This window comes from Vicugna pacos, chromosome 27 (genome assembly GCF_048564905.1).
Source record: "Vicugna pacos chromosome 27, VicPac4, whole genome shotgun sequence".
Taxonomy (NCBI): domain Eukaryota; kingdom Metazoa; phylum Chordata; class Mammalia; order Artiodactyla; family Camelidae; genus Vicugna; species Vicugna pacos.
In genome coordinates this window covers 13,673,609-13,689,518 of record NC_133013.1, presented here as the reverse complement: position 1 = coordinate 13,689,518, position 15,910 = coordinate 13,673,609, and the positions used below count along the sequence as shown (strand labels likewise).

General features: G+C 42.5%; 1 protein-coding gene across 4 annotated transcripts in view; it reads left to right on the top strand.

Annotated features, from left to right (window-relative positions):
* Nucleotides 1-15,910, top strand: part of CHD2 (chromodomain helicase DNA binding protein 2) — a 92,533-nt gene that overhangs the window by 69,693 nt on the left and 6,930 nt on the right. For all 4 annotated transcript variants that reach the window (XM_006198482.4, XM_015234409.3, XM_031691871.2 and 1 more), the window contains 9 exons: nucleotides 46-184; nucleotides 373-523; nucleotides 1,655-1,777; nucleotides 3,011-3,139; nucleotides 4,046-4,186; nucleotides 5,955-6,089; nucleotides 7,643-7,821; nucleotides 9,661-9,760; nucleotides 12,188-12,401. In XM_006198482.4, coding sequence (XP_006198544.1) covers nucleotides 46-184; nucleotides 373-523; nucleotides 1,655-1,777; nucleotides 3,011-3,139; nucleotides 4,046-4,186; nucleotides 5,955-6,089; nucleotides 7,643-7,821; nucleotides 9,661-9,760; nucleotides 12,188-12,401 — 1,311 coding nt within the window. The remainder of the gene's footprint in view (nucleotides 1-45; nucleotides 185-372; nucleotides 524-1,654; nucleotides 1,778-3,010; nucleotides 3,140-4,045; nucleotides 4,187-5,954; nucleotides 6,090-7,642; nucleotides 7,822-9,660; nucleotides 9,761-12,187; nucleotides 12,402-15,910) is intronic.

The window sequence follows — 15,910 nt, the reverse complement described above, 5'->3', positions numbered from 1 at the left end:
AAAACAGGTTTCTCTAGTAACGAATGTGAAATTGGTGTCCTGTAGGGAAAGGACCTGGGAAAAAGAGAGGCCCCACAATCAAGATCTCTGGGGTTCAGGTTAATGTGAAATCTATTATCCAACATGAGGAGGAGTTTGAGATGCTGCATAAATCGATCCCTGTAGACCCTGAAGAAAAAAAAAAGTGAGTACAACGTGTGTGTCTGTGCCTGGGTGGTTGTGCCGAAAGACAAGAGATCGGAAGTTACAGTTGTGTGTAGTTACGTAGTGTTTCCACTGTCTTTTCTCTAAGACATCAGAATACTTTGTTCATTTGTGTTTATTTCCAAATGCCCCTCTTCTAATGTCCCCCTGCTTTTGAAATCTTTCCAGATACTGCTTAACGTGTCGTGTCAAGGCCGCACACTTCGATGTTGAGTGGGGAGTGGAGGATGATTCGCGCTTGTTGCTGGGAATTTATGAACATGGCTATGGAAACTGGGAGTTAATTAAAACGGATCCAGAGCTTAAGTTAACTGACAAAGTAAGAAATTCTGTGAAGCTGGAGATTTCTAGACTTTTGTTGTATAACTTTATACTGATTACTTACTTTTAACTTTTCTTGGGGGTGGGGAATCAGACTGGGAATTAGTATAATAGTAAATTCCTTGGATTTCTTTATCCTTGGAAACGTTACCGTCTTTAGTGGACTGTGGCACTGTTTCAGAGGTGAAGCTAATAGCCAGGTAAAATTTTGGGGTAATTTTAGGAGAAATCTTAAAAGTTTCGGATTTTTAATTATAGGTGTAATCTCATTGCAACAAATACCAGGGTAAGATTATTAATAATAAAAGCACTCCTCAGCCTTAATTGTTGGCACTTTCTTTAAGACCGTATTTGAATATTTGAAACAACCACGTTTCAGTTCTACACATGAAGAAAGAATGAGCCACACCTTGGTATTTTTTGTAATGGAATTAAACACTGGCTGTGCTTCTCCCACAAAATCGAGCCTCCCACCCTATCTGTTGCACATCAGGCTACCGAGTAGTAAGGCCGTGCTGAGAGCTGTAAGCAGGGAAAGCTGACTGGCTCAAATTTTAGTAGGATGTGCTCCATGCTGTGCTCCCGGCAGGGCTTTTCCTGGCACGTCAAACAATGCTCATCCCAGGTGCGATGTTCTCAGAGGGTGACAGCACCCTGCCATAAGCACTGAGACCAAATCCAGCCTGGCCTGAGAGGTCCAGCTGTGTCCTGGCATAGCTCAGTGCTCTCCGGCAATGCTCTAAGAAGCATTTTCAATCTAAAACGAAGCTTTAACCTAGCTCCAGGGATTCCCTGCTCCTGGAAGGAGGAAATCCACGACGGCTGGGATGCTCTAGCAGATGAAGCCAACAAGCCCCTCCTACCTGAGTTGTTCTACCCTGTTAACAGCACAGGTAGGAGCCAGTGGGAGAGCTGGATTTCTCCATCCCATTTTGTAAAACGAGAACGGCTCATGAGGGATTTTCAGTGACTGGGAGCCATGGACATGAGATAGGATCTGAGGCTTTATCTGTATTTTGGGTGGTTGGGGAGGGAAAGGACTGCTCAGTTGTGTGTTATCTCTGTTTATCCTGATGCACTAACCGGGACCTGGGCGATGGCGGGTGCTTCTCTTCCTTTCCTGTTGAAGATTCTGCCTGTGGAGACGGATAAAAAGCCCCAGGGGAAGCAGCTGCAGACACGAGTGGACTACTTGCTGAAGCTGCTCAGGAAGAGTCTGGAGAAGGAGGGGGCTGTGACGGGAGGGGAAGAGGTGAGTGTAGCCGCCGGCCAGGTGTCCTCGAGAGCACTGACGCTTCAGCCCTGCAGGGTCAGGCAGGGGAAGAGGTGCCCTCCCCAGGGGCTGCACAGAGCAGTACCTGCTGCTTGTCAGGTGTTGCACTGAGCTTCCAGCAATGATAGTTTGATTGGTAGTAATAGGAATCTTCATGTAATAATTGACCTGAACACTCTGGCAACTTCCTTACAAAATCATTCTCAAATATTGCCTCAAAAAGTCTTCATCTCTCCCAGTGCCGCTGGTCTAGGCATAACTGTTGCTGTTTCTTTATGCTGCTTCCTCATGTTTAGAACATTGTTACTTGGTGAATATCACTGAGTTTGCCTGTTACTATAGCTAACACTCAGCTACTTGTAATATTAGGTCCCAGGGATAAAGTAGATATTAAGAATCCACAGTTAATTCAGAAATTGGATACCAGTTACGATTGCTTTAATTGTTCAGTGAAAAAGATCAACCAAGTTGGTAATGGACTCACCTGAGCTTTATTCCTTTTATTTCCCCAACTTTGCATCTCAGTTCAGGCCTAGAAGGAAGAGAATCACAGTTAGAGACACTATAAGTTACACGCAGTGCTGTCAGTCTTTGTGTGTGCGTGTTCCTTAAGTGCTTTTAGAGCTGTGCCGTTTGTATTAATTTCCCTGTGTTACAAACAAATTTTAAGGAAAAAATCCTCATCCTGTACCTTGTCCTTTTTCACATAGTAGTGTCGTAAGTAAAGTCATTCTCCAGATAATATGTTGAGGACATGCTATAAGTTAGGTTCTGGAGAGAGAGGTTAGATCATGGTTATGCTTGCTTTAGATTGCTGTATCATGTTTGGTTGAGTAGATAAATACCTTTTCCTTATTTTTAGATGCAACATGCTTCTAGGTCTTCTAATATTATTATTATCTTTCACGTATTATCTTTGTAAGGTGTTTTTCCTTCTTTTGAATTTTATCTTTAGATTGACTTCCAAAAAATGGAATCAGTAGATTCAGTGATGTGGATGTTTTTGTGTGGCACAGGATATGTATAAGCCTGTAGTCTCTTTTTTCTTTTTTTCTCCTTCAGGTAAAATTGGTTGTACTCCTTTGAATTTCCTCCAAGTTTTCTTGTTGGAATTATATGGCTGCTACTGTTCTAAAGAATCGTAATGTTATTTGGTCATGCTTTTGAGGGGCTTGATTTGTGGTTGTATCATCATCATCTTTCCCTTTCCAGGCCAAATTAAAGAAGCGGAAGCCTCGAGTAAAGAAGGAGAACAAAGCCCCCAGGCTGAAAGATGAACATGGAATTGAGTGTTCATCTCCTAGACACTCAGATAATCCATCAGAAGAGGGGGAAGTAAAGGTATGAGGTTGGATTTCAGTTGAAGTTATTTTTTAAGCTACATTTTTCGTCCCAACTGGTATAAAACCATTTGAAATGTGTTTGGATTACACACCAGAGTAGATAAAATGAAAATAGAAAATATATGTCTTTGCTTAACCTGTGAGAGAGGAATATGGTTGTTCATTTAAGTCAGCAATCGAGAATTCACAGATAACAGAAGTAAATGAAGGGAACCATGCAAATTTTAGTGGTAAATGGCAGCTGACACTCAGCCTCATTGCTGGGAGCGGTAGGGAGTGGTGGAGACTGTGGTTCACTAGGGAGCTTGTGGCTAACATACTGGGGTAGTTGTTACACAGTTCAGTTCATTGTTGAGCCAAACAAAACTCATCTGTGGATCAGGTTTGGCCCAAGGCCTTTCAGTTTGTAACCTCTGGCCTAAGCAAAGGGAAAAAGTACATTGGTAGCATTCGGTGTATTGTTTCAGTGAGTGACAACTTTACAGGATTTTATCTTGAGTGTAATTTTGAGATTAGTTGCAGGAGGTATCAGCGGTGGGTAGACGAACTAGCATGAATTTGAGTCAAGCATACGTGAGTTCAGATACTAGCAACCTCAGCAATTACTACCTGGCAGGTGTATAATCTCTTCAGTTCTCAGTTTTTCCATCTGTGAAGTGGGAATGATAATGCCTATGTTGGAGTGTTGCTGTGAGAAATAAAGAGAAGATACAAGTGAAGAGCGTCTGCCTCTGCAGACTTCACTCGAGGCAGGTAGCTTGAAGTCTAGACGCCTGAAAACAAACTTCTTTGGGCACGGTGATGCCCCACTGGGGGCAGTGCTTTTTTTTTTTTTTTTCTCCAGGAAGAAAACGAGTAGCTATAAAGTTTGTGGCAAAAGCTCATTTCCTTGTTTGTTTTCTAGGATGATGGCTTAGAAAAAAGTCCAATGAAAAAGAAACAGAAGAAGAAAGAGAACAAGGAGAACAAGGAGAAGCAGATGAGTTCTAGGAAAGACAAGGAAGGGGACAAGGAAAGGAAGAAATCGAAAGATAAAAAAGAGAAGGTACCGATGTCACTCTACTTCCCCTGATGCCCACAGTCTTTGCAATTCCCCTCTAGGATTTAGAAATAGAATGGGGTTTGAGGACCCTGAAATAATTGTCTTGTTACGAGTGTAGCCCAGAGGAAGGATGGGGCTGTCGGGGGATGCCTGCACCTCTTCCTGCAGAGAGGAATGTGTGAATTTGGGGTGTTCTTTAATACAGAAGCCTTTCCTTGCTCTTTTAGTACATATTTCAGAGGGAGTGTTTGAATGAGATAGGACAGGTGAGAGAAATCTGCATTTCCGGGTAAACGTTCTCAGATTCATGGTAGAAAGAGCACAATCCACAGATGAATCTGAGTATGTGAAAGGTTTAGGATTCAAACCAAATTCTATCAAGAGTTAATGTTTTTGGAGTAGAAATGTGTGGTAAGCCCCAAACTATTATATAATCTTCACGTTGGGGTTTTAAATAGTTCTCTCCAAACCACAGCATTCTGGTACAGTGTTTTGCTGACTTCTGATGAAGTTATTTTGCCATTAATCTGTAATCATTGTTACAATGTACAAACGAATAACTGCTATAATTCTGCTATCCAGTTATAACTCGAATAGATTTCTTGATGAGCTACCTTTTTTTATTATGCATATAAGAACAAATATAAAATAAAAGTCAGGCCAAACTGTTTGGGTAGCCTTTTCTGCCCACTTAGCAATATACCACAAACAACCTTCCAAGTTAATAAAGATTAAAATCACTTTTAATAAGATAAGGAAGATTTTGTTTGGTTATAAAATTTTAGGAACAGTTTACATTTTTGATATTAAATTTGCTTTCTAATTTCTAATGTAATGAACCGTACTGTGACAAATATCTTTCTTTGCATTTGTGCTTCCAAAGAAAGATTTTTTTTAATTTTTAAGGTGAAAATAAAAGCACAAAGAAGGGTTTAACCAACATCCATTTATCTGCACCTGGATAGTCACAGCTGTTAACATTTTTCATGTTTACTTCAAGTGGCTGTTTTTGGCTACAGTATTTAGTGTTTCACACACTCATTACTGAGACCCCCTCAGCTGAATGACACTCCCCTCTGGTACTTCTCCCGGCTTCATTAATCCTTGTCCCTCTTTTCTCCTCCTCTGTAACACTGCTCTGAAGCTGGTGTCAGACCCTCCTATCTGTGTTCTTAGACTTTCACTGCATGTTATATAATCATAAGCAAAGCATAGTATTGTTTTATGTTTTTAAATGTTCGTACATAGTTGTTTTTTATATACCTGTATATATGTATGTATATCTCCATCCTCTGTAACCTTCCATGGATAGAGGAACATCATCCACATAGATTTATGTAAATTTCAATCACTTACAGTATTTTAATTAATACAGATTCCTAGATCAAAGTATATGTTCATTTATAAGCTGTCACTAAACGTTGCTGCATGCTATTCGGCGAGAGCTCTGCCAATTTACAACTATGATAACCATTTGATGATGTTTTTACCTTTTTTTATGGAAGAGGGAATAGAAGCCAAAATAGCACTGATGAAGCTCAAATTCTAATTGGCTACATTTAGAGACAGAAGTGGGGATGATGTATGATTAAAAGTTATTAATCAAGTAGGTTTGGCTTCATGACATTTTAGGAGCCTTTAACTTTTTTTTTTATAACTGAGGCCATCCTGTGTGACCCACTTGTAGTGATGTGACATAGGGCAGAAGTCAAAATTGCAAGACAGGAACACACAAATGACAATGACTCCCTGTAACTCTTTTTTTAAAAAGCCCAAAGGTGGTGATGCCAAATCTTCCAGTAAGTCAAAGCGATCTCAGGGTCCTGTCCATATTACAGCAGGAAGTGAACCTGTCCCCATTGGAGAAGATGAGGATGATGATCTGGACCAGGAGACGTTCAGCGTAGTAAGTCCTGAAATTGAGGGATGCTGGGGTCTGCAGCCATGGTGCCTGCTGCGTTCCTGCCACACAGCTCTCAGTTGGTCTAGGCATTAGAACAGTACTTTGGAAACCCATTGCTCCTAATATCTAAAGACCGTGTGCTCTGGAACAGGCTGCTAGGATTTCTTACTCTGTCTCTAGTGAGAAAGAATTTTAGAAAATGGATTTCATGACTTGTGCTCCTAATCGGAAAGGCAATGGATGCTTAGAAGCATTTGGAAAACTTGTGTTCACTGAGCTGACATTGATTGAATACTTGCAGTGTGCCAGCCACCGGAGTTACCACGTTGGATAGATAACTATTACTCTAGACTTCACATTTGAGTAGGGGAGATAGACAGTCACACAAACTGTGTCTGTGCTCCTTTGCTGGGGCTCCGGAGGAGAAAAACCAAATACTGCCAAGGTCCTGTGAGAAGGGAATTTGGTCAGGCAGGGGTATCAGGAAGGCTGGTTCAGTTAGAGAAGAGATCTTTGAATTCTGAATTTGGGTTCTGAAGAAAATGGAAAAGGTAACAGAAGAGGAAGAACAAGCCAGAGCAAGGCCCGAGTCCGCACAGAGGTGGTGTGGTGGGACCGAGCGTGGTGCATGAGAAGGCTGCAGGGCTGCTGTGGCTGGAGTAAGGAGAGCATGGGGAGGCATGGCGTGAGAGGAGGCTGGGGTCCCGGCTGCGAGAGCTCCAGCAGTGATGAACGTGGCCTGTCCATATGCTTCCGTGGCATGGTGCTAGGAGCTAAGACGTGGCCTAGGACGTGGCCCCTCTCAGATGAGACAGGGAAGGTGAGGGGAGGAGTCGTGGACCAGGTCCTGCATGGGATGGGGACAGGCCAGTGCATCCTCAGGGCCCTTGGCCCCTTCCTGGAGCTGCACATGTGTAGCTCGTGGTGCCGCACCCGCTCCATCCCCACCTTTCCCCTCCCCTGCTGGCTTTAGGATCTCGTTTCCTCGGGTCTATTAAGTCACTTCACTTGCTGCCCATACTCTGTTGCTGCTGTTTTCTCTCATTTCCCCTGTCTTTGTGGGCTTATCTTCTTTTAAGACAATTTCTTTACTGTTGTTTTGGTGGAGTTGGGGAGGCGGAGACAAAACTTCTTGTGTTCAGTCCACTGTGTTTATCTGGAAGCTTTTCCCTCGGTTTCATACCAGTCTAACGGACTTGTAAATATTTCATCCTGTAGTTTTAGGTAGTTTGTGATGGAAAGTTTCTAGGCCAGGTCTGTAATTTTGCTTCTCATTTGATCTTCAAAATGTCCTTATGAGATTATCATGCCTCTCTTGGAGGTGAGAAGACAGCAGCATTTTGAAAGGCCAAGTAAGGTGTAAAAGGGACTTACACCTCAGGTTTTCCTGACTCTAACATTTGTACTTGCCCCACTGGCTGTGCCCACTCCTCCTCCTGTGATCCTGTGGCCGGAGGCTGGCTGCGTGTCCTCTGGGAGTTGCGGGCACAGTAAGCACAGGAGGAGATGTCTTCGCTGCAGATGGCTTATGTCTCTCCTCTCTCGGCCTGTTCCAGTGCAAGGAGAGGATGAGGCCTGTGAAGAAGGCACTGAAGCAGCTGGATAAGCCGGACAAGGGGCTGAATGTGCAGGAACAGCTGGAGCACACCCGGAACTGCCTGCTGAAAATCGGAGACCGGATAGCCGAGTGCCTTAAAGCTTACTCAGACCAGGAGCACATCAAGCTGTGGCGGAGGTAACCGGCCTTGGCCTCCAAGCGCCTGGTCTGATTTGATGACAGAGTGTGTGTTGGGGGCTCTATTTTTGTTTTATAAAACATGACACAGCCACCTAGTGAAAATTTTTTTCCCGGCGAAAGCCGTCTATTGGCAACATACCTGCAGGCTTCAGTTTTCCTTTCCATTTCCCTGAGACCAGGCTTTTGAATAGGTATGATGATGTCATTGTTTCATAAGAGAAGTGCAGTGGTACTGGACTTGCTGGCCTGTTCTCAGGATAAAGACTCAGTCTTTAAACCTGGGAGGGCAAGAAATCAGCTCATTTCACTACATTACCCATCTCGGGTTAATACTCAGATACACTGTAATAGCTAACTGTTCAGTTCTCTAGTAACTCGTGAGAGGAAACAGGCTAGAGCCCCCTGAGCTCTGAGTTCTCTTCTCTTTAAAATTGAAGAGCTCTGCTTGTAATTTGGATTCATGCAGCTAATCCAGAATTTCCGTGTGTAAGGCATCATGACATACGCATTCATCTGTACATTCACTTTTGATATTTTAAGAAAACATTACTGAAATTTCTCAAAGACAGTGTTAACAGTGAGTCTCTTCCCATATTCCAGTTACTTTGAATTCATGTACGTCGTGGTTAATGTAATTATCTTTGTGTGATATACCTGCTTTCAGTGACTGCTATCCATAGCATGCTTCACACCTATTAAAAAAAAAATGGTTCAAGTTTTGAGATGTTAACTTAACTTCTTCCCCTTTACACCATTTCCAAGCACCGGATTCCTGTATCTAGCCTTCTGGCTTTCTTTCTATCCGACTTAATCCCTGTTAGAAGATACTGTGCCTGGGGCCTGTCTGCTTTTAAATGCGCCGGACACTGTGGTCCTGGCCAGCTGTAGTTCATAGGGAGTTTCTTGCCCACTACTCATGAGAAACTGCCCATCATGAAGTGGTAATTGGAAGACCAAGTATAGTAGAAGCTCAAGAAGGAAGTGCACGCAGAAGGACAGTCAGGGAGGGAAGTCGTCCGAGAGGCAGGCAGGTGCACTTGAGCTGGCCTAGAGGAGCAGAGCGGACTTGCTTCGGTGGAGAGAGTTCTCAGGCTTCAGCTAAGCCTTGAAAGTGGGACTGGGAGGGACGTAGGGTTTAAAGGTTGTTTGTTAAGATGGCTGAAGCCTTGTTACAGAAGGCTTTAGAGAGGAAGGTGAACGGCTTTCCACACAATGCAGTAGGTGTACTAGTCAGAGCCGGCACAGTGTTCGCAGTGGCATGGCACGGGGTGGTGGAACTGATCTCTAGAAAGTGTGAGAGGATGTGAGGCCTCTTTCCCAGCCTCCCGAGAGGGCATCTATCGCCCCTGTTGACAGTAATGCCATGCTAGGATGAGTGCAGTGGAATTAGAGGGGAGGTGTTTTAAGGAAGAAATGACAGGCCTTGGTGGTGACAGCTGAGAGGAAAGAAGGGGCAGCAATACAGAGGGATGCCCAGCTGTATGTGGGGCCCAACCTGGGAGCTGGTGGTCAGGATGGGTTGCATGGTCCAGGAAAAGTCCAGGAAGTGCAGAAAGTAGGAGACGCTGGGACTGAAGCTCTAGGTGCCAGTGAAATAAATTGGGATTTGAGCTATGAGACAGAACCCTAGACTCCAGACTCTTTGGTCAAACTCTGTTCACAGTAGCATCTAAACATGTATTTATTAGTGATGCAAAGACCTGAAAGATTATTTCTGTAACTTAATTTCTACACTTGGAGAGTATTCCACAGCAAAATTCAATAGCTTGTCATCCATAAAGAGAATAAATAGTTCTTTTTTAAATCCTATAATTTACCAGAAATTTTTGTTTTTAGGAACCTGTGGATTTTTGTTTCCAAGTTTACAGAATTTGATGCTCGAAAATTGCATAAATTATACAAGATGGCTCACAAGAAAAGATCTCAAGAGGAGGAGGTAAAATACAAATTTAATCCTAATTCCTACAAATACATTGAAACAAGTTCTGCAGAAAAACACCTTAATTGCTGTTTTTTCCTGGGGAGATGATCACAGAATCATAGGTTGCTGGTGCTAGAAAGGTCGCTGGTACTCGGCCCTTACGTAACAGATGGAGGCCCAGGTCCAGGAGAGGGTGAAGGAGCCTGCCGAGGCTGTCCTGTCCGTACGGCAGGCTGTTCCATCCTGTCGGCTATAGTTGCCCCACATGCTCCACCAGTAGTCACACTGATGGTGTTTGTGTTCTTATGTCCTGGAGTCATTTGTTCACCAGGCCTTTTCTTCTTCCATATGCACATACCTTATAAACGTGGCTCCTGGTAAGTAACAGGGTTATGGGCGGCACATGCTTTGTCTCTTCTTTTCTGGGCCATGTGTACCTGGTGTCCTTCCAGCATTTGTATGTAGGGTCCCAACTGCTTACATAAAGGAGCAAACAAGGTGCCCAGAAGCTGCCTCCGCTTCTTGGGTAGAGAGGGTTGGGCACAGGATGACTTGGCCGGCGCCGCAGGGCAGCATCCCTTGTGCGGGCATGTCCACTCGCAGGTCTGCCGATTTGCCACGTGAGCCCTGCCCACATTAGCCACGCCGGGCCAGTCTGGGAACATGAACACCTCCTTCACTACCAGGTCAGCTCTGCAAGGGTGGAGGTCTGTCTTAGGTCTCTCATCCTCTCCTGTATTCTCAGCACCTGGAATGGTGCCACGTGGAGGGCAGGAGCTCAGAAGTATTTGTCACATGGACATATTCCCAGCACTGTGTTGAGCTGTGGGAGTAGCACCTTCAAGTAGTTTATAATTTAATTTTACATGGAAGAATATGATTAAATTTTGCAGGAATAATATACTAATATTGCTGAGTGTTAGTAGAAATTTTATGCGTCATAAAAAGTCTTTGAAAGAATAATCAGGAAAGGCCCCGGGAGGGAATGAAATAGGTGGGAAAGGCCCTTTGGGGAAGAAACTGAGGGGGAGTGTTTGAAGTTGGACACATGATGTAAAGTAAAGGGTAAGGGCTTCATTAGTCTAGGTGTCAGGAGTTAGGCTAAGGTGGATAATGAAAGTGGTGGTCCTGCTGAGGGCTTCTAGTATGCATTGTCACAGCCTTTCTGGAGGACAGTTCAGTATGATTTACAGAAAGACTCAGTGTGCACTTCTCCTTCTAAGAATTTAGTTGAAGGAGGTAATTAAGGATTTAAACATGTTTATATGGAAATGACTTGGTGTATCCATATCAGGGAGTATTCAACCATAAATACAATATTCTGGAAATAAGTATGCACGTAAGATTTTTACAATACATTGAAAAAAGAATATCAAATAATAAAAGTCTTAAATTACACATTATTCAGAGTAGTGTGATGAAACCTTGAGCCATCCCGCTCTGTCCTGTCTGGGACGTCAGTCATCCCTTTGTCCAGCATATCCACCCTGTATATGCTACCCACCATTAATTCTTTGTAGCTGTCGTGGCTGTCAGATCAACTGTTGTGTTGCAGGGCTTGTGTTTAGGAAGTCCTTATTTTACTCAGTAATGGCCCCGAAGCACAAGAGTAGGGATGGTGGCAATTTGGATATTCTCTTACTGTGCTCAGTTTATAAAATAAACTATCATAAGTATGTACTTATAGGAAAAAACATAGTACGTGTAGAGTTCAGTACCATCTGTGGTCTCAGGCATCCACCTGGGGTCTTGGAATGTATCTCCCATAGATAAGAGGGGCCTGCTGTGCATGTGTGTGTATTTACAAACACACAAAATGGCTTAGAAAGACACGGAGCAAATTATTAATAGTAATTCCCTTGGTGGTGAGATTTTAGGTCACTTTTCGCTTCACCTGTCTTACTTTTCCTCACTGTATTTTCTGATGTTTTTATATTGAAGTATTTCACTTGTGTATTAATGATGTCGTGTTACTCAAACATTTAAATGTTTAGCCTGATGACTTTGGTTTGGGAACTAGTTCCCACTAGACCAGTCGGGGGTTGTCTGTTCTAGTTAGCCTAAGAAAGCTGGTGGTCCTGGTTTTCCATGGCCCAGGAGGAGTCTCCCAGAATGCTGACAGCCTGGGTGCCCGTCCTTGCCCCGTTAGTGACATCTTGCAGTCCGTGCCCGTGTCCTTACAGGCGCAGGTCAGTGGAGATTGGCTTCCTGGTAGTCCTAGTAGGTCAGAGCCACAGATGGAGTTCTGTGAGGCTGTTCATGCTCAGGGAGCTTGGTGGAATTTATGAGCATTTTTTGCCTAAGAAGGTAGTAAATGGCAGGGAAGCTGAGAGGGACTTGTCAAAAGTCAGGAGGGAGATATTTAAAGGTGATGATCTTTATCCTGTTCTTGGGAGTTCTGCCTGGGATCTTGAGAGTCTTTGGTTTCCTTTCACTCTGCAGGAGCAAAAGAAGAAAGATGATGTGATTGGTGGTAAGAAACCATTTCGACCAGAGGCCTCGGGCTCAAGCCGGGATTCCCTGATGTCTCAGTCCCACGCCCCGCACAACCTTCACCCTCAGAAGCCTCATTTGCCTGCCTCTCATGGCCCACAGATGCATGGACACCCAAGAGATAACTACAATCACCCCAACAAGAGACACTTTAGTAATGCAGGTGGGTCATTAAGTAGAATTTTTAAAACAGGTGCCAAAAGAAGAATCATCTTATTTTCCAGAGATACTAGCTGGACTTTTGTGCTTTACTCTCTTCATCACAAAGATCCAAAAGGCTGTTATTTAAAGAAGAACATAGCCAACATAAATAAAAAAAGACATATGAGAGACTAAGGGAAACAGCTTGCATTATATATAATAGTTAAATGGTTAAAACTGCTAATACTGAAAAACGCTTTATACCAGAATTTATTTATATATAAATAGCTCATACAACTTAATAAAAAAAACAAACAACCCAATCCAAAAATATGCAGAAGACATAAACAAGCAGTTCTCCAGTGAAGACTTACAAATCGCCAACAGGCACATGAAAAAAATGCTTGATGTCTCTAATTATCAGAGGAATGCAAATCAAAACTACAGTAAGGTATAACCTCACACCAGTCAGAATGGCCATCATTAAAAAGTCCACATATGATAAAAGCTGGAGAGGGTGTAGAGAAAAGGGAGCCCTCCTGCACTATTGGTAGGGATGTAGTTTGGTGCAGCCATTACAGAAAACAGTATGGAGACTCCTCAAAGAACTAAACATAGACTTACCACATGATCCAGCAATCCCACCCCTGGCCATATGTCCAGAGAGAACTGTAATTCAAAAAGATACATGTACCACAGTGTTCACAGCAGCACTATTTGAAATCAATAGCCAAGACATGAAAACAACCTAAATGTCCATTGACAGATGATTGGATAAAGAACTTGTGGTATATTTTATATAGTGGAATACAACTCAGCAATAAAAAAGAGTAAAGTAATGCCATTTACAGCAACATGATGGACCTGGAGAATGTCATCCTAAGTGAAGTAAGCCAGAAAGAGAAAGAAAAATACCATATGATATCACTTATATGTGAAATCTAAAAGGACAAACAAACAAAAATGAACGTATTGATAAAACAGAAACAGACTCACAAACATAGAAAACAAACTTACGGTTGGTTACCAGGGAGGATGGAGTTGAGAAGGGATAATTTGGGAGTTTGAGATTTGTAGATACTAACTAATATATGTAAAATAGATGAACAGCAGGTTCATACTATATAGCACAGGGAACTGCACTCAATATCTTGTAGTAACTTATGGTGAAAACAAACATGAAAATGAATGTATGTTTGTTCACGTATGATTGAAGGATTATATTATGCTGCACACGAGAAATTGACACATTATAAACTGACTATACTTCAATAAGAAATATATATATATATATATATACAAAAAAAAACCCCTTATAAGTTGTAGCAAAAGGATAACCAAATAGAAAAATGGGCAAAGGTTAGGAAAAGGGAATTCATATGGAAGAGAAGACTCAAATGGCCAGTATGACGAGATGACCAACATTGCTCCTGGGGAAATTTAAAAAAAAACAAAAAAAAAAACAAAACAGCAAGAAGGAAGTTAACCAATTTGTTTACCCATTCAGATCAGCAAAAATTAAAGGGTGAAATTTATACAGATTACTAAGTGTGAATTGGTACAGTCTTTCCAGAGAATAATCTGAGCTATCCTAACACATAGGCCCTTTTTCTGGGGGTCTGTCCTGTAGGAATGCAAACACATACACGCGTGAGGATGCTGTTACAGCCTTATAATGGCAAAACGCTGGAAATAACTTGAATGTCCATTAATAAAGAATGGCTTGAGTAATAGGACATTTGTACTGTATATTAGCAGTTATTAGAAAGAGTGAGTTGGCTTTATAAATAAAATTTTGAGGAAAAAACAGCAACAGTAAAATATCTGTTGTGTATGTGTTTAAATTTATTGAGGTGAAAACTACATAACATAAACAACCTTTTTAAATGAACAGTTCAGTAGCATTTAGTACATTCACAGTGTTGTGTGACCAGCCCCTGTGTCAAGTTCCATGACACTTTGATCCTCCCCAAAGGAAACCCTGTAACCACTATGCAGTCACTCTTCATTCTGTCCTCTCCCCAGCTCCTGACTACCTCCCATGTGTGTTCTGTCTCCATGGATTTACTTATTCTGGACACTTTACATTAATGGAATCACACAGACTCATACAGTACCAGTCTGACTTCTTTCACTTGGCACACAGTTTTCAAGGTCCATTCAAGTTGCAGCATACATCAGTACTTCATTCCTTTTGTGGCTGTTCTGAATAGTATCTCATTGCAGGGTCACACTATAATTTGCCCAGTCATTAGTTGATGGACATTCGGGTTGTCTCTGTTTTGTGGCTGTTGTGACTCCTCCTGTTGTGCGTGTATGTGTGTCTGTATCTCAGTACCTATTTTCAGTTCTTTTAGGCACATACCCAGGAGTGTGGAGTTCTGGGTCATGTGACAATTCTATGTGTAACTTTTTGAGGAACCAGTAGGCTGTTTTCCATCCTATATATTTGAACAATGTATTTGTATAAGCACAAAAAAGATGTGAAAACATACACACAATAACAATTAGGCTGGTAAAAATGTGGGAGGACTGGGAGAAATCAGTAATTTCTCTACTGTCCGTTACTCCACTGGTTACCGTGAGCATGAATTGCTTTTAAAGATAAAAGTAATAAGAAAGAAGAACCATAGAGAATAAAACCTAAAAAGAAAATAGTATATGGAGAAGTATAGTATATGATTTTACAAAGAATCAAATGTCCCATAATAATCAAAATGGAAAGTATACATTTCTTTTCTAAACATCAGTGTTAGGATTTCCATTTGATTTTTTTTTTTTAACCTTTAAGTACAGTTTAGTCTTCTGGTAAAATTCTCTAGCTTTTAGGAAAAATGATTTTCTCCAGCTTTTCTTCTTTTGGGAGCACATTAATTATAGGTATTTAAAAATTCCTGCCTGCTAACTCTAATATCTGAATTATTGTGAGCCATTTTGTAACATGTGTTTTTTTTTCCCTTTGGTTTTCAGTCACGTAGCCCCGTCTTCTGGCATGCCTAGATATTTTTGATTAAATGGTGGGCACTGTGTTTTAAAAATTGTAGAAGCTCCAGATGTCACTTTTCTCCAGAGAGGACTTAAACTCTTTCCTCCCCTGGGCACATGGAGAGGGAGGCAGTCCTCTTACTGGAGTCTGCCTTTGATCCCCCCTACTCCTGGGGCCTGGCTCTCCGGCGTACTCAGGGGAGGGCCTGCTGCGCCGTCTGTCCCTGCCGTCCGGCAGGTCTTAAACTCCCATCTTGGTTTCCTCGGCACCGTGAAACTGCGCTGAACTGCTCTGCTTTGCAGAAGGCCTCAGCTTAGCTCTTGAGCCTCCTGCCCCCTTGCAGATGCAGCAACTGTTCTAAGGCTGCGTGTTTGAAGTCCCTCAGGCCTCCAGTGTCCCTGTGCCGTAGAGAGACCACCAAAGGCCCTGCCCGTGTCTCCCCCCAGCAGTGGTTGTCCGCTGGGAAAAACCCAACTTCAGCTTCTTAGCTGTGCTGAGACTCTCAGATGCGGCAGAAGCCAGCTCTTAACGACCTCTTCGGGGTT